This window comes from Hippocampus zosterae, chromosome 3 (assembly GCF_025434085.1).
Source record: "Hippocampus zosterae strain Florida chromosome 3, ASM2543408v3, whole genome shotgun sequence".
Classification (NCBI taxonomy): domain Eukaryota; kingdom Metazoa; phylum Chordata; class Actinopteri; order Syngnathiformes; family Syngnathidae; genus Hippocampus; species Hippocampus zosterae.
Window position 1 is genome coordinate 20,416,108 of NC_067453.1, and position 20,470 is coordinate 20,436,577.

Consider the following 20,470-nt stretch of genomic DNA (forward strand, 5'->3'; position numbering starts at 1 on the left):
GTAATAAATCACGTGTCACGCTTAGGTCTGGATAAAGCGCCGCTCACAAATACGTACACGGAGACCAGGCGTTCATTCACCGACTGTGAAACACAGATTTTTTTTTTCTCACGATTTTCACTTTCACGTTTGGACATTTGGAGAAGGGAAGAGCGAAATAAAGAAGAGAGCATCATTTGGCGTCGACAGACATTACAGGGGAGGATTTCTAGACCCGTTATCGCGCCCACTGGTCTTGAGACGTGAGTACATTACGAACATGCATTGATTAGTTGAAGCCAACATGACTGGCTCTGTTTTGACGGTGATATTTTTGTGTTCAAGCGGGGTTTTTGTTTGTTTGTTGGGTGCCTGCGTAACAATGCCGATTATAAGAACAACGATGGAATCGAAGATGTTAATAAAGGCCCGTGTTATTGTACCATTGTGCGCACATCAGTGTTACGGTATGTTATCGTTGTTCACTTGAGAACCGAGCACCCTTTGGTCCTGATGGAGGCAAGGGAGGGCTCGTTCCATCTCATCCAGTGTAGAGACGCTGCCTAAAATGGACTCTTGCGTGTGGAAACCAGCCCCGTGCGCTGTTTTGCTTGCCTCCTCCTTAACATCTGAGGTTTTTAATCCAAGTCGTTTTGTCTATAATTCCGTTCAGAGCGGTTTTACTATTCACCTGGTTGTGTGCGCAGTTAAGGGTCATAAAACATAAGGAGGAGGTGGATGATGATGATGATGATGACGACGAAGAGGATATGGGTTGTGTTGGTGGTTTAAGAACAGATGCCTAGTGAGATGCGATGCTTTCCTCCCCCTCCTCCGTCTCTCCTCTCTTGGTGCCAACGGCCCCTTTAGTCCCAAGCAGTCCTCCCAACACATCACAACAACACTGGGATGCCGGGCGTGAAAGGCTTTAGAATGCCATAATCAGATCATATTGGCATTATGGGTACAGGAGTTCTTGTTGTGTTCACAGGACATAATTATCGCTTCTTTTTCTGATTTTCCTGCTTTTTTGAATGGATGAGAGAGAGAGAGAAAATTCCTTTTATGTAATCAAGAAAAGGTTCAATGACAAACCAATCCATAATCTGTACCAAAATAACAAATCTGAGTTATACACTCACTGCCCTGCACAATGATATGACATGAGCAAATAAAGTGCTGAATAAATCAAATAATCCATCCATCTTTTCTGTAATAAATGATGGGATACTACAAAATAATTTAGAGCCTTCACTACACTGAGGTGATAATTGAGAATTATGCAAATTATGACACTACATAACCTTTGGAGTGTGTTGGACCTTTATTGCAGCTGTACCTAATGTCCTGTTGTGAGTTTTGGTTTCCTTTGCGGACAGAGTTGAACTTTTGGGAACAAGATGTTTCAAGTGGTATTACTAACTCTGATTCTTTGACATGACTCCTTGTCAAAAACAATAACGGAAGTGATTCAGGAAGTTGGCTTCTTTAGGGAAATCCGCTCCATTGCAAGAAAAATTGCTGAATGAAAAATGAGGACTGAGTTGTTTGTTCTGGCGATGCATGCACATGGCAAGAAAACTGACTTTGCTTAATTCTACAAAACAGATGAGCGCAGACTGGTAATGGTATCAGCTAGGCTAAATTGCATAAACCCACTCATTTACGTCCACACTTAAAAATGTACGTTCCCTCCCTCGGATACTTTATGCAGACTTTATTTTGGCTAATGTTCCCATCAAGCTATGTTAGGGTTTGTTTTTAGAGTTCTAGGGGTTGCTATCGCCGACCATAAAGTCCGTGTCATTCAATTTTGTTGAGCAAATGGACACTCAGAAGGATGTCATGCCAGTTGGAACCGGATCTATAAAATGTAACGTACATGTTATATAATCGGTGTAATTAGTTGTGTGGCGACAATGCCCATTCGGAGGGAGTGCTTGACTTTGTGTGTAATTTGTTCGTCAGAGTTTGAACGCAAGTGGACTCCTAAGACATCATAGGTTATACTTCAACAGCCTTTGTGCGAGGCATGCTGTTGATGCAGCAACCTCCTAAGTTAATTTTTTGACTGGCTTTCCTCTCCCCCCCCACCCCCCAGGCCGTCACTCTCTCAACATCTTCCTTCTAAATCAAGTTTCTCGCAGTCTTCCATTTAATCCTGCTGCGTTAATGCATGGCAGAGTGGTTGCCGAGTGGTGAGATAAGATAAGATAAGATATCCTTTATTCGTCCCACACTGGGGAAATTTACAGCCTCCAGCAGCAAGAATGTATGTTAAATGAAGAAAGGAGAAAGAGAAAAAAACAACAACAAACATCTTTCAATTAAATACAATATGAACACAAATGCATAAATCGCAGTACTATTTACAATTTTCCTTCACATCATTTAATTATTATTATAATTATGATTGCATGTCAGGGTTTCACTCTTGGCTGTGGCCTTCCCCGTTCTGAGTTTCAATGTTTTCACTGCATATTCTGGCTACCTTCCACATTCCCAAAACGTTCATGTTAGATTTATTGAAGACTCTAAAGTGTCCTTATGTTCAAATGCTTGTTTGTCTTTACGCAGCATGCCTTGTGATTGAGCTGTCGACCGGCCCAAGGGTGCACAAGAATGAACGGGAGGATCATTCCCACATGATTGAAACCAGTCATAACCACTTGCAAAATTACTTTTCTTGTTACCATCGCAAACCCTATAAGACTTTATTTTCTCAAGGTGCACAAAAACACGGAGCAAAATGCAAATGAATGGCAAGGACGCCGTATTTCTTGCTTGCCGAGTCACGACGGTCCCCCCGCTGAGACTCAACACTGTCGAGAACAAATGAGCCACCTGCAATAACAGAGAACATTTCAACGTTATGTCATAAGTAGTCCTCTAAATTTGCCAGACGTTGGCGTCACTGTCTCTCCTACTCGTATACAATTTGTGTCAGTCAGTACAGCATTTCCCACCCTTCGTTGAGCTGAGGGACATATTTTCCATCCGAAAAATCACACGGCAGCACCAAACAAAAATGTCACCTAAAGTCATGAAATGGTCCATACGCTCGCAATACACATGTGCTCAGTGCGAAATCTGGGCTTGTTTAGTTCAACCAAAAGCTATGACAGTATTCTGTTGTAAGTATGCCAACAGGTGGCTTCCACGGGTTAGTTGAACCTTCTGCTGTCAGGTGGAACAGCATTGAATCGTTCTGCCTACCACTGCCAATTCAACGAAATGTGATCATTTACCGCAGCGCACCCAATTGACGATCTCTCGCGGCGATAGGGAATCATTCAATCGGAAGGTATGATCATGATTGTTAAGAACGTATTCGACCGTGTGCTGACCGTGAATCATCGCATCTTGAAGCAAATGTGACCAAATATCGCGTGCAACTTGGCTGAACCCAGAAGAGCTTGTTTATTGAGTAGCAACTCATTTTTAGTCTAAACAGCAACATGACGTTGGCAATGGAATGTTGAACTGCATCCACGCTTGATTAGTTGTAAAGTGCAAGGCAAAGATGTCCGGACGCTCACACCGAACAGTTTGGACGATATCAGCTCATCAGTCCACTCGCGAGGGTGATGAAAGTGCCGAGAGAAATAAAACAGGCACTTAGCGCCGCAGGCTGCCAAAGCTTCATGCTTTGTGATAACCTAACAGGCTCCCTCTCATTCACACAACACGGTCGACCGTGTCCAAATGTTTCCTCCTTAAAAGCTCCCCAAAATATAGTGTATCTGTCTTATCTGCCTGAAGTTATGTTGCATTGCCTTATCCGTTTTGTATTCTGTACAAAAGCACATGTTTGGTATTTCACGGAATGGAGTAAGGTCAGTCGTCTCAAGGTTTTCCCATATTAAAATATTGAGAGATTTTGCAGACAAGAGTGAAAGTGTTTCCAGATGCTCTCATTATAGTTGTGCCCCCCCCCTACCCCGCCCAAGTAAGCTTTGAATTTGTTATATAGGTGACGTCTGTTCTAAATTTCTCATACTGCCGCAGCAACCATGTTTAATGCATCCATTGAACTTCGACATTATGCTCAGCGACACACTAAAATGTGATTTAACTTTCCTGGTGCTTTTATGCTGCGCTCAGCCAAGTGATTAAAATTCATAAAGGCTCTCTTCCTTCCCTCTCTTCTCCGCATTCCAGACCTCACTTTGGGAATGGGAAATGATGGAGGATAAAGCGCCCCGTGTCGCCGACTACTTTGTGGTTGCAGGCCTCACTGATTCCTCCAAGCTTTTGGAGGAGGAGCTGCATTTTGATGACACCGCACCGAAATCCGTCAAGCCCAAAGCGCCCATCACAGATGTGGCCATAGTGATCCGCTCCCTGGGCGAAGAGGTACCCCCTGGCTTCACCTGTGTCGAAAGCACCCCCTCGGGCCTGTCTGCGGAGCTCAATGGAGCCAGCCTCAGGGGGCCGCAGATTTTCCTGTGCTTCAAGCGAGGCAGAGATAAGCCTCCGCTGACAGATCTTGGGTAAGCGCTAATCCTCAGTCACTGACCCTTTACTCACCAGCGTCACTAATCACCGCTGTCTTGGGTCCTATTAATCTGCTCTTAAACACTTCTGAAATGCGCTCCATGGACAAATGGACATGCAGGAAGTGAAATGGACGAAAATATCGGTTTCTCTTTGCGGGACGAGCGCAAGTTCCGTGCGGTGAGCAGCATAAATCTACGCAGACGCCATTAAAAAGAGAAAAAAAAGGCCAGTTTGCGCCGTTGTGGGTGTGACCACAGCCAACTTGATTTGCTGCCAATCAAAGCGGCTCCTCTAATTCCCTGTAAATGTGGCGCTCTGACATCTCTGTGCGGAAATGGCCGCTGTGATTCAATAGATGGCCGGAGCATTGTCAGTGATCTTGGCCGGTGTGCCAACAGACAACGTGAGCCAGTTACCTTCATTCAGGACAGAATGAGCTGGTGATAAACATGTCAATGGATCTCATGTACCTATCCCCACCCCCAATCATTCAAGATTCATTCAAATATTCGGAATTTGCAGAAGCTTGCCTTAAGATGATTAATTGCACAGAAACCTCAGTATGACAGTGACAAATGCTTTCAACACAAAAGGGCATGGCAGGTGAGTCTTGGAGATTCCATAGTTGTTACGCCAGCAAATTCACATGTTGACCTCAAAACCCACATCCCGCATTCTTAAATTATACAAAGGCCCTTGAACTAATTAAAAGCAAATGAAGAATTCCTGGTTAACTTGATAGTCAAGATTTTGGTAATAGGCTAGCCCGACCGCTTATTTAAGAGGACTGTCCCAATCCTTTGTCCATGGAGTGCAAACTATACAGGATACATGGCAGTAAATTGGCTCTACAGTTTTTTTGTTTTTTGTTTTTTGTTGATTTGGCACCATCACACCAACAATAATTCATTCATCAGGGTTTTGTTTGAGTGGAAAGAAAAGCTGAAGCCCGGGTGTCACATCGTCCAGACCACACCCTCAGGTCGTCCGGCCAACATCAGCAGCTCATCCTCTCAACGCATCTACATCACTTACCGCCGCGCTCCTAAAAGCCAGCCCCACACCTCGCTGGCCGTCACCGATGTCTGCGTCATCGTGCCCGGCAAGGGGGAGACGCCCCCTCACACCTTCTGTAAGGTGGACAAGAACCTCAACAGCAGCATGGTGGGCAAAGACGACTTGGAAATGGATTAGACACACACACAAAAAAACAATCACAATTTTATTGACCAGTGGTGTCTTGTCATCTTGTAGTGGGGATCATCTGTCTACTTGTGTTACAAGAAGTCTCTTGCAAAAGCCAACACGATTGCGTGCAAAGCAGGTAAAGTGAAGCCACCTTGCTTTGAAAATGTGGAAACGTATTCAATTCCAATACCGATGCACTAAAGGTCTCAATGTTAAATCGTATGCATTTGTTTCAGGTCTGCTGTGCAGGTACCCCGAAGAGGACTATGAGTCCTTTCCATTGCCTGAGTCAGTGCCTATGTTCTGTCTGCCAATGGGGGCGACGATCGAGTGCTGGCCCGTGCACACCAAACACGCCCTTCCTGTTTTTTCCACATTTGTTCTAACGGGAGCGTCGGGAGAAAAGGTAAAGCATTACATGACTTGAGACTGACATGACTTTAAAGGGGACTTGGATGTCATGAAGCATTACAGCAATGGCTATTTGAACACAAATTGTACATCAAGACATGTAAATGGGAGGACAAAAATAGTCACAGGGATGCTTTTTATATTCTCTTTAAAAAATGGCTTATATTGATGTCGTTTACGCAGTCATTGACAGTACTTGTGACAGTCCTCCTCGTTGGATCTCTAAAATGTCTGCCCACTCAAGTTTGAAATGGAAAAAAACACGTGCTGTGTTTCCGCCCCATTGTTACATAGCCATGTAACGTATGACCATGCCCACACAGAAGGTCTCCACACGTGACTTGGCAGCTCGGCGACAGAGCTGCATTGAGTTTTGTTGGATGCGCAAATTGGCATTAGCTGATGGCATTAGCTTGTGATAAGTGGCTCGGGTCAGCACTGGCTCACTTGCAAGATTCAGTGCTCTCAACAGCCTAATTTCACCAAGACAAAAATAAAGTCTTTATTCTGTAATTCCTGATCGAGGACATTTTTTTTATATCACAGACATGTTATTTGACACCCGGGAACTGTTTTAAATTGTGAGAAACTGCCCAATGTCTCCTTTAATCACACATCCAACACTTGCCGTATCCCGCGGGGATGAGTTTGTTTGTGAACTGTAATACAGTTTCCAAGAAAAACACCCCATACTGGCGATGTCTCAGAGAAATTTGACTGGATTCCAAATGGTCGAAAGGTTGTTTGCATTACTAAAAGACTGTTTTGACTTGGTGCGCAGTGCGGCAAAAAACGGGAATTTGCAGCTCATCTTGTCAATAATGGATACCTCATTGCTAGACGCCTCAATGCTCACAGCTCGTCTGGTACTATCACACTGCGGGGACCCCGCAGGTACTTCATGCCTGCAATCATTTCTAATTTATTTGTGAGGTAGAACAAAAGAGCTGGTGTCATAGCAGTTGTTTGAAGTGATCCTTGAAAAGTTTTTTGTTGAGCAGTCGACCTACTTTGGTGTCGTGCGAACATGAGCTTTTGTGGCTTTGTGAAGCATGGCTGTAAATATGGTGGCCGATTTTGATTTGCAGGTGTACGGAGCAGCGATCCAGTTCTATGAGCCTTACTCGTTGGAGAACCTGTCCGAGCACCAACTGTCGCAGCTCGGCCTTCTCAGCTCTGATCTGGGACCGGGCGGGACCTGGAGTGTTTACAGCAACAAGAGCATCTGTCTCCTCTCCCACTGGCCCTTCTTCCAGTCCTTCAGGAGCTTCCTCACATTCCTCTATCGATACTCCATCTCGGGACCGCACGCGCTGCCCATTGAAAAGTGAGCCATGTTTGCACGTTTATCGTGTGAGAAAATGTGTTTCTTGTTTCTAATGCTGATTTATGTGTATAGGCACATCTCGCACTTCATGCAAAATGTGCCGTTCCCGTCCACCCAGAGGCCGCGTATCCTTGTACAGGTATGACTGAGCGTGAATATTGAGTTGAAATTGGATTTCAAGATGATCGAACATGACGTTCACTGTCCGTTCACTGTTTCCCGAAGCTCTCGCCACATGACAGCCTGATTCTGAGCCAGCCCGTGTCCTCCCCACTGCCTCTCAGGTGCGCCAAATACTCACGACAACTGACTACAGTAATCCCTCGTTTATCACGGTTAATGTGGCCCAAAACCACCCGCGATAAACGGAATCCGCAAAGTAACGACCAAATAACATATATATTTTTTAAAAATTGCCCCATGTGGGCCTTTGCGCTTGAGCAGAGTGCGCACACACTAGCACGCATAGTAAACAACACTTAGACACTGATTTTTGCGGACTTAAAAAAAAATATAATAATAATACATTTATAATGTTTGAAAAAATCCGCGATACGCCGAAGCCGCGATAAACGAACTGCGAAATAACGAGGGATCACTGTATATCTTTGTGCGCCCGCTGTTCTAATTTTCTTTTTCCCCTACAGTGGCGGAAGCCTCTCCACGTTACTCCTAAATCTGGGCCCGAAAAATGCCGCCACACTGCTCGTGTTGGCGGTCACAGAGCACAAGATCCTTGTTCACTCCCTGCGGCCCGCCGTCCTCACCAGTGTTACCGAGGCACTTGTGTCTGTAAGGCTTTGTCTTTTCTCGTGCCGAGCAAACCTTGATGCTTATGTAATAATCAATGCTTGATGTCAATCGTGTTCGATGAAAATGTCTTCCTTTCAGATGATATTCCCCTTCCATTGGCCATGCCCATACATCCCTCTGTGCCCACTGGCACTGGCGGGTGTACTCAGTGCCCCATGTCCCTTCATTGTGGGTGTGGATTCCCGATACTTTGACCTGTATGTGCCCCCGGCCGACATCAGCTGTATCGATTTGGATACCAACACCATTTCCCAGTGAGTGACTGCAGTAATGACTTTTCTAGTTTTAAATGATGAACGTTTCATTCCAAGGTTATCAGTGAAAACTTCCCTTACGTAATAGCCGAAATGTAAAATATCTGGATGCTAAATCACCTTAATGCATCTGCTGATCTTCAAAGGTTGTCTCTCCTTGTGTGATTAAATTGTCAGTCCTGATACGAAAGTGTCTGCCTCCCTCTTAAGTTCTTTTGGCAACTTGTCCTACCGGCGTAATGGAAACCATGCTATGTGCTTGCAGGAAAGAAGACAAGAAGGCTTTGACTTGGAAAATGTTGCCTGGGAGAGCCTGCAAACATCTTTTGAATTCACTGAATAAGCTCCATCAGCAGCTCACGGAGGGTGAGTCAAGGCTATCTGGTTTCATGAATAATTTAGTTGCTGAGTCAGCTTGTCCAGTGATTTTTACAGGAAGTCACCCAATATTTAATACTGCCATCTCAAACAACGGATAATTTGTGAGCCTCCTTTGAGGATACTTTGAGTGTGCCCACTCCTGTTATCCCTGCCCTATTAATTACATCCCGCAACTCCCACACGAACTTTTGTGTCTTACTTAACTTGAACACCTCGCACGTCTCTTTTGCAATGTCTGCAAAATTGGCTGTGAAAAGGGGAAATACTTTCTACTCCGAGTAAGATGCAGTGGTTGAATCTTCCAAATATTGTTGTCAAGTTGTTATGGATAAGATTCTAGTAAAAAAAATAATTTAGAAAAGACATTTTGAAGACATAGCAGTCACCGATTGACGAATGTTTGTTTTCCCCTTGCGCATTCCCTTTTCCAAACAGATTTTTCTTCCCCACATCTGTGAATGAAAACATCTGGCAAGTCACATTACATAAACAGTCGCTTTAACCCTATCAGGGATAGCGGTTACTGTAGCGGACAGCTTTTTATGTTATTAGGTTACACGGTGCGCAAAAGGGTTATGAACTTCATCTCATCTGGAGTACACACGTAAAATTAAGAGTACCGTAGTAACAATGTTCAGGTAAAAAGACTGTGGCATCACAAAAATGAACTGTTGTTTCCTGTCAGGGGGTTACTCAAGCCACGAAGATGTGCAGATGGAGCACGCGGTGGCTGACGGCGAGCTCAACGGTGGGAAGAGTCTCCAAACTCTGGAGCTGGAGATCCAGGAAGCCTTCTTGCGCTTTATGGCAGCCATCCTCCGAGGTTACCGCACGTACTTGCAGCCCATAACGCAGGCCCCCTCGGAGAAGACCACTGATGTCAGCTCCCTTTTTGACATTCAAGGTTTGTATCGATGACATTTTCATTTGGCTTTGGCTTCAGTGAATGAAAGAAATGTCCGTACACGGTGAGACAATGAGATCTCTTCAGCTTGTTGCAACACCACTTTGGGAAAAAAAAAGACTTGTTTCATCATGATGAATGAGGGCCAGTTGAATAAATCGCTTTATGTAATACGTGTCCTTACAAAGTATCACCCTTTTTTTTCGTTTTTCTTTTTTAGGCTTCTTGAAAAGCAGAGACCGCTCCCATCAGAGGTTCTACTCACTCATGACCAAGACCCAAATGTTCAGCCGCTTCATTGAGGAATGCTCCTTTGTCAGTGACAAAGATGCAAGTCTGGCTTTCTTTGACGAGTGCGCTGATAAGGTGACGGTTGCAACCGATCTTCTTCATCTCAGAAATAATGAATCCTTTGGATGAGAAGGAACAAATAGCCCTCTATTGTAATACATCATCTGGCGCCACACCCATACGCTGCGTTCTTTTCTTTGAGCAATCTGTATTTCTTCTTGTGTAACATGGTTTTATTCCCTCCCCCCCACCCCCTTTCTCTTTGCTGCTTTGTCATTGTCGTCACTGCTTGGTAGCTCTCCGCAGTTGCCAAGGTAAACACACAAGAGCTTTTGTTGTGAAAACACATCAGTGAGTTAAAGCTATACCGCACTAATAGCTTCATGTGTGGTCTCCTCTGTTGACCTGAAAGTGTGTGTGTGTGTGTGTATGTGTGTGCGTGCGTGTGCGCGCGTGCGCGCAATCAAGAGTGCAAAACAATTTGTGCATTAGCTGCTTGTTTGTGTCAGCAATCTGCATTATTGACCGAGCACCATTAGAGTCAATCTCAACCATTAGGTTGAGATTCTCACTGAGATCCTTCCTGAGTCACTTTCGAAAGATGATAGAGAAGAATGCATGATTTTAAAAAATGCAGTTTGTTTATTTTCTATTTACCGTGCATGATGAGTTCCTTAACCCTTTCGGGCACAGCGGTTACTACAGTGGACAGCTTATCATGTTATCAGGTTGCAGGGTGCATGAAAGGGTTAATCATGGAAAACAATCATCACCAATTCTGATTACCGTTTTTTTTTAAATTGGTCATCTTTGCCATCAAATGAATAAATGTTGCAGTCATCTTTATATACACGAATCGACTAATTATTGTGGAAGAATATTTGTCTCATATATTATATCATGTGTCTGAGCACTAAAACCTGGGCCACATATTTTTTGAAATGGAGAAACAAAACATCCTCATTTCTTGGGGTGGGGGGGGGGGGCGATTGCACTTGCAAAAGTTGTCCATGAGGAAGTCACACGTATGTCCTGCGTGGGCCACTCTATGAATGGTCACTGTGGTTAGTATTGAGAAATGGAAGCATTGATTCATTCATCGTCAACCGCTCTCTTGCCGAAGGCTGACGACGCAAACCCGGTTGAGAAAGAGCTCCGGGGTGTAAGAGGAAGGCCACCGAGCGGAAGAAATAAAAGAGCAGAAATGAAACAAGGCTCCGAGCGGGTCAAAGAAAGTCGCCATTCTGAATCATCCGCTCGATGGAGTGTAAAAAAAGCATTTAACACAGTACCACCCGGGAGCTACTCAGCTGCCGTCATATTCATGTTTTGGTGAAGCCCAACTTCGGGATTAGTTGCTAAGATACCCAAATACATCAAGTGGCTGCAATTTTATGAACACCCATGCACTACACAAAGGCAGTTTACAGATACAAAAGGAGCGGGGAGTTCGAATCTAATCTTGAGGGCCCATACCATTTATGTCAAGAGCACAATAAATCCTCTGCGAGCACACATGGCTGTAGATGCGTGTTTGGTCATGCTTTTGCATCTTATCTGTTACAAAACAGATTGACAGTGAAAAGCCAGATGACGCCAGACTCATCGAACTGGACGATTCCCATCGCAGCGAGCACACTGTTTACATCAACCCGCCAGAGCTGCCTCTGCTGGCAGAAGGAGAGGAGCATCCTCTGTGCTACAGGTATTATTTTACACGTGATCAACCGTGTTCTCATTGTGGTTGGAGTTTGCTGTTGTTTTGCCGTTTTCACATCTCAGACACTCTATGCATATGAAATCACTGTCTAGTAAATGCTAGAAGCTGTGGTCTGCGTTCAGAAGCCCTGACTTGGAGCCATTTTATTTCGTCACGCGGAAAACAGGTTTTGTTGAATTTGCTTGATTTTATTTTGGCAAGTGGTTGCACAAACTAAAATAATGTGGGTCCAGATATTTTTAATATGGCTCTACATCTACTTTAAAAAAAAAAACATACCGTGATCCAGATGGTTTTATTTTATGCAGTCACTTGACGCAAAAGAATTGAGTGCATTTAACACACCATTTTTTTCAGTGCAGAAGCTTGAAGTTATTTTCTGAAAAGGTGCGATAACAATGGCATTAACATTAAAAGTGTCTGTCTGAGATGAGAAATTCGTTTCAGAAATAACCTCTATTCGTCAAACTCATTTCACATTGTGGGCCACATACGACCTCGGTAGATGTCAAGTGGGCCGGACCATTAAAATGATACCATACTCCGCTATAATTAACCAAAATATGTCTTTCCTTTGTTTTGCTCTAAGGAAGCACAAGAACATTTGGAAAACGTTGAAATGTAATGAACACATCTTTTCCAAAACATTTCATGAAGCACCTTAGATTTCCTTCGACAAATGTGCAATTTACTTTAATCATTCACATATATGCATTGCAACTGATGCCACTGATTGTACAAAGGCACAACATTTTATGTAATTGGTATCGAAAAATACAGTAATGCACTTTAAGATGAGATTTATAAAGAAAGTAATTTTTCAACCATTTACACATGTGCATATAAATTCTAAACACACCTTACAAACTAAGGAGAGGGCTATTGAATGTGTAAAGAATAAAGTATTCACATGTCCTTGATAGTGTCTGCTGCCTTGGGTCTGTCTCAGTTCTCTGTCCTCTTCTCTGATCAAATCAATGTTGTCTTCGACTGTGATCAAAACAGTGTGTCCCCTAGTGGATACTCCATAAATTGCACCTTATTAAAATATTAATTCCGTGTCTTTTCTGCGTTTTTTTACTTTTAAATTATCCCGCGAGCCTGATGGAACCTCCTTGAGGGCCGGTTCAGGCCCGTGGGCAGTATGTTTGACACCACTGTGTTATTGTAAAGTACCTCTATTGTCCTTATTTTGAGTAAAGTGTCAGTGCTCGAGCTTTCACGTTCGACAGGGCCAAAGTACAATATTGCGCTCTGTACCGATTCCATTGACATGACGTGCCACTGTATTTCTCCAGCTACTCGGGGTTCCCGGTGCTAAACTCTGAACTTCTCCAACCACCCGAGGGACCGAATCCTCCATCAGCAGGCACGGCTTCACGCCACTGCAGCCCGGCCAGCCCTACAGCCATCTTTAGACGCTCCAAACAGGTCCGTTACTTTTGAAGCCAATCATGAAAACAGAATTAAAGGCAAGTTCTCCTCTTTCAATAATTGTTTTTCTATTTCAGGAGATCAAATCCGCTCAAAGGATGGCACAAACGTATTCGTCTGTGCCTCAGATGTGGTCCAAGTGTTTGCTGCGTCACTGCTACGGACTCTGGTTCATCTGCCTGCCTGGTTTTGTCAATACGTCTCCCTCCAAAGTGCGGGCACTGCGCACAGCATACGATGTGCTGCGGAGGATGCAGGACAAGAAGCTTCAGGCGCCAGATGAGGTACCAAACACCCACACTCTTCTCTGCAGACAGCGTAATTGTTGAACATTTTTAAAGGGTTGGGCTTTGAGTTCATATTTAGTAAAAAAAGTGATTTTTTTTTATTTTGTCGAAGGTGTGTTACCGTGTATTGCTGCAACTGTGTGGTCAGTACAGCCAGCCAGTTCTGGCAGTGAAGGTGTTGTTCGAGATGAAAAAGGCTGGAATTCAGCCCAATGCTATCACCTATGGCTACTACAACAAGGTGCGTGAGTCCGAGAGCTGGTTCGATCACGCCTCGCAAAGTTGATTTTGGGGCTTATAGTGCTCATGACATTGTTGTTGCAGGCGGTGTTGGAGAGCACGTGGCCGTCCACCACCAGAGGAGGCTTCTTTTTGTGGGGGAAGCTGAGAAATGTGATCCTAGGTGTCGGCCAGTTCAAGCAAGCAGGGAAGAAACACCCGCACCGAGAAACTCAATTGTCAGGTAGGATTTGGCTTTGGAAGTTTGAACATTTGTACGTAAAGTTCAAGAGGTGGCATATCTGTTCAGCATGGCCTAAAAAATGTTATTGGAGACAACATTGTGCACACCTGCGCTTATTGTTAGAGATGTATACATTTAATTTTCTTTATTATGGTGGCACCGTAGCATAAATATCGCACTGAAACATATTGTGAGGTTGAAAGAAAATTTGAAAACGGCAAGTATTCCAGCTCAGCTTCGTTCTTTGAGATTATTGTCCTCTATAGTCCTGCTATTTACGCCGACAGAAAGCGATGGCTATCAAGTACATGTTTGTGTGTGATTATTGCTCTATCTTGTGAGATGTGAACTTCAGTATTCAATCGGGGCTACGTCACTACAAAGTGCAATATGAAAACCTGATGGTGGTCCGGTGTACCTAATGTTACGGTCAGCAGGTTAGCGGCACTAAATCCTTTAGTTACGAACTTCTTGTGACTTATGGCATGCTCAGAGCTTTCAAAATGAAAACTGATTTTATTTACATTCTGCAGTATAGTTCACTATTGCTCAATAACAGCAATCGAAGCAATCAGACTCCCCACTCAGTTGCAAGGCAGCTTTGATAAATGATGTTATGAAGCGTCTGACTTCCCATCATTCCTGTTTGCTAATGAAAAAGAAAGAGCTCATTGATCATGCGGGACCAATGTGCTGTTCTGATCTTACAACTTGCTTGAGTTTAATACATGTTGTTCCCAACCAATAAGTCCATCTCTAATTCCTTCAGCAGTCCGGTGAGCCATGTATTTTTTATGATCGCACATTGTGAGAGACCCACTAAAAACAATCCGCACACCATAAATCAGTCACTGGTTCATGGGAGTACAAAGTGGTAAATCTTCTGCGGAACAACAATAATCTCTCCCACCACAACACCAATAATGTTGAATTGTTTAGAGAGACTTGGTGATTTACTTCAAGACTTGTTTTTATGGGCGGTAATTCGTGGTCCGGTTCAATAAAAGTTTAGCGCGGGGACATTGTTTAGTCCCCAATTCAAATGAATAGAATGGTGACATCATTAGGACCGGGCGTCTCAATCTGAATTTAATGAAATATTTAAATAAGTTAAACTGCGGCACCTTAACCAGAATTGAAATTTGAGAATGGCAGCTTTTCCCTAATATGGAGTGATGGTTATTTATTACAGCCAAAAAAAAAAGGACCCCTTAATCCAACCTCAGATATAATGAAGAGTTAATGATAAATCAGTCTAAAACAAAATTGTGACATTTTGCCAAAGTTGAATTGTGTATCCTTCCGTTGAAGGAGCTCTTTTCCCCAAATGTGATAGAAGGCAAACTTAAAAAAAAAAACAGTCATGCGTTATCTTTTGTTGAGTCCATTCAGACCAACAGGCTTTTTGAACAGGAGGAAGTTTAAGTCAGGTCATGGTAAATTATGGCCACTTTTCTCTGAATAGTTCATATGGATGCAGAGCATTTTAATTTGTTTTTATGGGCAAGAATCATTTCTTGCAGTTTAAGCGATGAGCACCGATTGACGCTTGGCTTTTTGCGTGTCGTGTCCCTCCAGACGGCAGTGATCTCGACACAGTCAGTCATGGCAGTTTGGACAGCGCGAACGATTCTGCTGAGCGCACCTCCATCGATACCGATTTTAATAAGATGGACTCTAGCGATGATGGATTTAGCACAGGTAGGCAGACCCTCTTTGTCTACTGCCTGACTGTTCTCACTGCAGTGGGGGTTTTTTTTCTTTTCCGAGGATAGAACACGATTGATTTGAGAATGAGCTGCAAGATGAAAAGACATGTTGATCTGCCGGAAGTTAGTGAATACAAATTCACTAACTTCCTTTTTTTATGTACCACCACAGCATACTTTGTCCTTACCTTGCAAAAAAAAAATATATATATATATATATATATATATATATATATATATATATATATATATATAATATATATATATATATATATTTTTTTTTTTTTTTTTTTTTTTTACAGTACCTTCTCTTCCTATTCCAGAAATTGTGATCAAATCTCAAGCACAAAATGACCTATGATGATGAAGAAGTAGCACATGAGTCATGAACCCCCAGTCCCTTCATTCTTGCAGATTTTACATTCATGGCGTTGTCCCCATTGCTTGAAAAAAAAAAAATACAGAAACCGCTCAGAAGCGTAAATACAGCAGCGCAACAGTGTGCCTAAAACTGATATTCAAAATAAGCATGTAAACTCCATTTCAGGTGGCCAGTCAGACCAAGGCTATGATTCCTTATCCAAGGAGGAGATGTGCTCCAGAGAGGGTGAAAACATTCCACTGCACAGTGAGTTATGGATGAACTGCTATTTATTTATTTATTTTTTTAATCTCACACTCACTGACCATTACATCTGAATTCATCACGAAAAAAAAAACAATTGTTCCGGTGTGGGTGTATTGCAAAAATCTTCTTTATGAAAAACCGCACCGTGTTGATGAATGACTGTCGTGTTATGTAATCAAATCGTTGTTTGTGATTGGATTTGTCTTGCATCGCTGCTACAAATATCATTAGGGGTCAGCTGCGGCATTTGTCGCGTGCTTTGTCATCCTGATATTCATGCGCCGACTTACAACATGCATTTTAGTCCTCCACTTGTTTGAACGGTTCTATCACTGCACTTTTGTTGTGATTGTTATGTAATCATACATCCGATCATATCATGCTGTGAATCAGAGCTAAGCGGTTAATTGAATTCCAACCGACATCACAAAAGCATTTTTCAAAACGCAAAGGCTATAATTTACGGGGGGCGGGAAACTGCTTATTTCAGTCGCTCAGCAGGCTAAATACTCTGTGTGTGTGTGTGTGTGTGTATAGTTCAGGATTGTTAAACTATTTTTTTTGTTGCGGGCCACTATTATGTTTCCCGAGGCGGGCCGTTATGACTGTGAGCCCAAATAAATGCATGATCACCTTATTTTAAATGATCACTTACTGCATGCACAAATTGATGGGGCGATAATTTTGAAATCTTAGGCCAATAAATAACGTCACACTTACTTTTAAGGAGGAAAAAAAATCTCATTGTTGTCAAAGGTGAAGAGGATTTGCAGGAAACATGAAGTCGACCCACTGTTTGCCTTGATGGCCCACAAAAAAATAAAATGCTGCCTGAACTGGGCCACGGGCCTTGAGTTTGACACCTGTAATGTTTCAAGTTCAAAGTTCAGTCTACAAGTTTACATTTCATTGTTTCACAATGTATCAAAAGCTGATGTGGTCAAAGCCACACATTTGTTTGCAACATTGACGTCCTTATATTTACGCCACTCTTTTTCAATTTTCATGAAGTTGATGTCGTGAACGCTTAAAAGACTGCAAGTCAGTGTGTACAGCTGTAATGAAGTAGATAAATGCTTTCGATATTCTTGGGGATCATTTGCTTTTATTTTAGCAGAGGCGTAGCCGATTAGAACAAAATATTTATATAAATAAAATATGGTATTGTTTGTTGTGTTATATATGATTTTATGTTTGTGAAAACAAATGCATGGGAAGAGGACCTTTAAAAAAATTGCATATTAAATCACTGTCACAATATTGAGGGGAAAAAATGTTTTTCAAAATAGTCGAGTAGAATATCTCAACGAGAACGTAACAGAAGTGTTTCTGTTCCAGGCAATGCTGGCAGCCTAGTTTCCAGTCCGTCATTAAGCGACACCATGCTTGGTGGATCTCTTACTCAAGCAGAGCGGCCAAAGTCCCTGGACTTGCCGGTCGGGTCGGGAGCTCCAAAACTCGCCGTCCCTCATCTCGCCTCCAACAAGCAGCACCACTTTGCTGCCGACAAACTGAGTGGGCTTGAGGAGGCCACCGAGCCTGAACAGAACTCGAACAGAAGAAGCATCGCCTGTAGCGGCAGGACATCCAGCCGTTCTGACATTGAGGCAGGCTTTGATCCTTTGTCTCGGATGGCCACAGCGCGAGAATGCGGCCAAGGCAGCGTTACCACGCCCACTGCCCGCCGTGAGCTGGCCGAGGAGATCGAAATGTACATGAACAATACCAACAGCCCGCTGAGGAGTTGCAGTCCCAACACGGACCCGCGCAAGCCATCGAGTCCTTCCTCACAGCCCAACCGAACCCACACGCTGCTCCGCTCCAACACCCACCTCCTGTTACCTGTCAAATCTCGGGAGCGGCTCCGGACGTCGCCGTCGCTCCCTCTCGGCGTTGGTAACAAGAGCAGAGAGAGGCCTTCGTCCTTGGTGTTACCCTCGTCCCCGACTCCCTCCGCCTCCTCGTTTTCCGTGGATTCCCTCTTCACCCCCAGCCTGGACAGCTTCAAAAGCAGCGTCCTCTTAGCGGGCAAGGGCGTCGCCGAAAAGGCCAGCCGCCTCTACTCCCGCCTGTCCTCACAAACCTCATTAACACAGGTCAGCGCCGCCGAAAAGCGCATCACTCCTCGCAATTGTTTTCACCCTGACCACATTTTGTCTCATTACGCCGGCAGGACTCAAACTGTGATCGTATCAGCGTGTCTTCGCTCACCTCGGGAGACGCCGACTGCTCCTCACTTATGGATAACGACTCCTGTCTCGACACGGACGCCTTCGTGTCCCCGCAGCACGGCGCCACGGCCCGACTGAGGAGGAGCCCCGTGGCGGGTCACGCCCACATGAGCCCCAGCACCCCCGACAGGGTCTTCCGACACAACTCATTCTCTGGTTAGTTTCACCTCCGGTAAACCAGTCTGGAGAAATCATCCCCTCAATGTCAAAAGCTCTGCTGCAAAATATTTTAGTCACGCATGATTGTAGTATTGTGCGTGCGCGCTTGCTCCAAGCACACCACTGACTGACTCAAATTGGTCATTTTCTCTTAAAGTGCGCCTGCTGGTGTGCTGTGGGAAATTTGGGCAGCAGGCTTGAAAGCTATGAGTAAGCATGTGGGCTCTTCTTAAGTAACACGCATATGCTCACATGAGGCACACGCACACAAACACATACAAAAAAAAAATGCTGGGTTATTTTCCCAACCCACGCTCAGACTAGCTGTGGATTCAGAACAGATTGGGGTACCGGTACTTTTATCCGAGGTTGGGTTCATTTCTTTGACGCGGAAGGTTTAAATTGGGCGCGCTCAAGAGCAGAAGCTGTTCTTGCAGGTTTGTGTACTAAGTTGAAGTGAATTTAACGTCACATTTTTGGTAAGCATTGTTGGTAGCTGATAAACACTGCTGACCTTGCACATAAATTGGCATCAAATCCCATCCCAGTCAGGGTGGACGGGTTTGTTTTCAGGAAGGCTGTCTGGTTTCAAAACTGTGCTGAATATAGCAACTGACTTACCTGTGGTGACCCCCAAACAGGGAAAGTGGTTTCTCCATAGAAAAGGTTGGAAATAAAATGAGCATTATTTTTAACCACAGCTGTACTGATAACTTGCAATGCCATTTCCCCCTTTTTGGATTATGTTCTTGACCCAACGTGCTGGCAATTCCATTCATTTATCTCTTTCATGCACCCTGTAACCTGATAACAGAACAGCTGACCACTGTAGTAACCACTGTCCCTGAAAGGGTTTATTTAAAGAAAAATGTTTTGACATGTTTACTGGATAGAATTTGTCGAGCTCCATCTAACTTGCGTATACATTCACAGGTGGTTTGACAGTTCCTTCTAGAAGTCCTCACACTCCAGATTCTTCACCCGACATAAACCGTTTCAGGCCTTCGCCCTCTTATACCGTTGAGGTGAGTTCATTGACATATATTCCATCTTGCCAAGTGGTCTCATGCCCGGTCCTGATACCTCTTGGATGCAGGTGATGATGTCCAGCTGCTCGCTTTGCAAGACCTGCGACTCTCTGGTGTACGATGAGGAAATCATGGCAGGATGGACAGCTAATGACTCCAACCTCAACAGCACGTGTCCCTTCTGCGGCTCAGCCTTCCTGCCTTTCCTCAATGTGGAGGTCAAAGATCTGAGGCCTCCCTGCGGGTAAGTTCTTTAATTCAAACACACATTTCCGTTTCGCCTGTGGCCTGTTTAAGCTGATCCACCGTGTCTTCTCTCAGATCTCCCCTGGAGTCGATTCCGCTGACCAAAGAAGGCACATCTGAGTCACTCAACCCCGCAGCCAAAATGTCGGAGGAGGACGGTACTATGCCAAGGAATCCTGGGACGTTAGAACCAGTGACGGTGCCGTATCTGAGCCCTCTGGTTCTTTGGAAGGAACTGGAGAGCCTCCTTGTGAACGAAGGCGAGGAGGCCATCTACTCCCCAGGGGTTGTGGACCACCACCCCATTGTCTTCTGGAACCTCGTGTGGTTCTTTAGGAGGCTGGAGGTGCCCAGTAATCTGCCAACGCTTATCCTGGCCTCGCAACACTGTCGCTATGGCGATCGAGTAAGTGAAACATTTGCTGTTTGTGGAATAAAAAGTTGATATATTCCTAATTGCGCAAAGTAGGGCCTGACCGATAGATTTTTTTTTTTTAAGACGATGCCAACTCTGAAA

The 20,470-nt window shown here is 44.1% G+C and overlaps 1 protein-coding gene across 2 annotated transcripts in view; it reads left to right on the plus strand.

Annotated features, from left to right (window-relative positions):
* dennd4a (DENN/MADD domain containing 4A) overlaps nt 1-20,470 on the plus strand; it is a 24,118-nt gene continuing 3,648 nt past the window's right edge. Inside the window, exons 1-26 of one of the 2 annotated variants that reach the window (XM_052061388.1) lie at nt 1-242; nt 4,141-4,472; nt 5,397-5,643; nt 5,734-5,803; nt 5,904-6,073; nt 7,167-7,405; nt 7,478-7,544; nt 7,631-7,689; nt 8,053-8,197; nt 8,297-8,472; nt 8,738-8,838; nt 9,539-9,757; nt 9,978-10,123; nt 10,345-10,362; nt 11,620-11,753; nt 13,067-13,199; nt 13,280-13,486; nt 13,602-13,730; nt 13,814-13,952; nt 15,531-15,653; nt 16,209-16,289; nt 17,628-18,385; nt 18,463-18,676; nt 19,613-19,704; nt 19,776-19,951; nt 20,029-20,359. In XM_052061388.1, coding sequence (XP_051917348.1) covers nt 4,162-4,472; nt 5,397-5,643; nt 5,734-5,803; nt 5,904-6,073; nt 7,167-7,405; nt 7,478-7,544; nt 7,631-7,689; nt 8,053-8,197; nt 8,297-8,472; nt 8,738-8,838; nt 9,539-9,757; nt 9,978-10,123; nt 10,345-10,362; nt 11,620-11,753; nt 13,067-13,199; nt 13,280-13,486; nt 13,602-13,730; nt 13,814-13,952; nt 15,531-15,653; nt 16,209-16,289; nt 17,628-18,385; nt 18,463-18,676; nt 19,613-19,704; nt 19,776-19,951; nt 20,029-20,359 — 4,485 coding nt within the window. In that variant the 5' untranslated portion in view covers nt 1-242; nt 4,141-4,161. The remainder of the gene's footprint in view (nt 243-4,140; nt 4,473-5,396; nt 5,644-5,733; nt 5,804-5,903; nt 6,074-7,166; nt 7,406-7,477; nt 7,545-7,630; nt 7,690-8,052; nt 8,198-8,296; nt 8,473-8,737; nt 8,839-9,538; nt 9,758-9,977; nt 10,124-10,344; nt 10,363-11,619; nt 11,754-13,066; nt 13,200-13,279; nt 13,487-13,601; nt 13,731-13,813; nt 13,953-15,530; nt 15,654-16,208; nt 16,290-17,627; nt 18,386-18,462; nt 18,677-19,612; nt 19,705-19,775; nt 19,952-20,028; nt 20,360-20,470) is intronic. The other variant, XM_052061389.1, reaches the window with a different exon arrangement.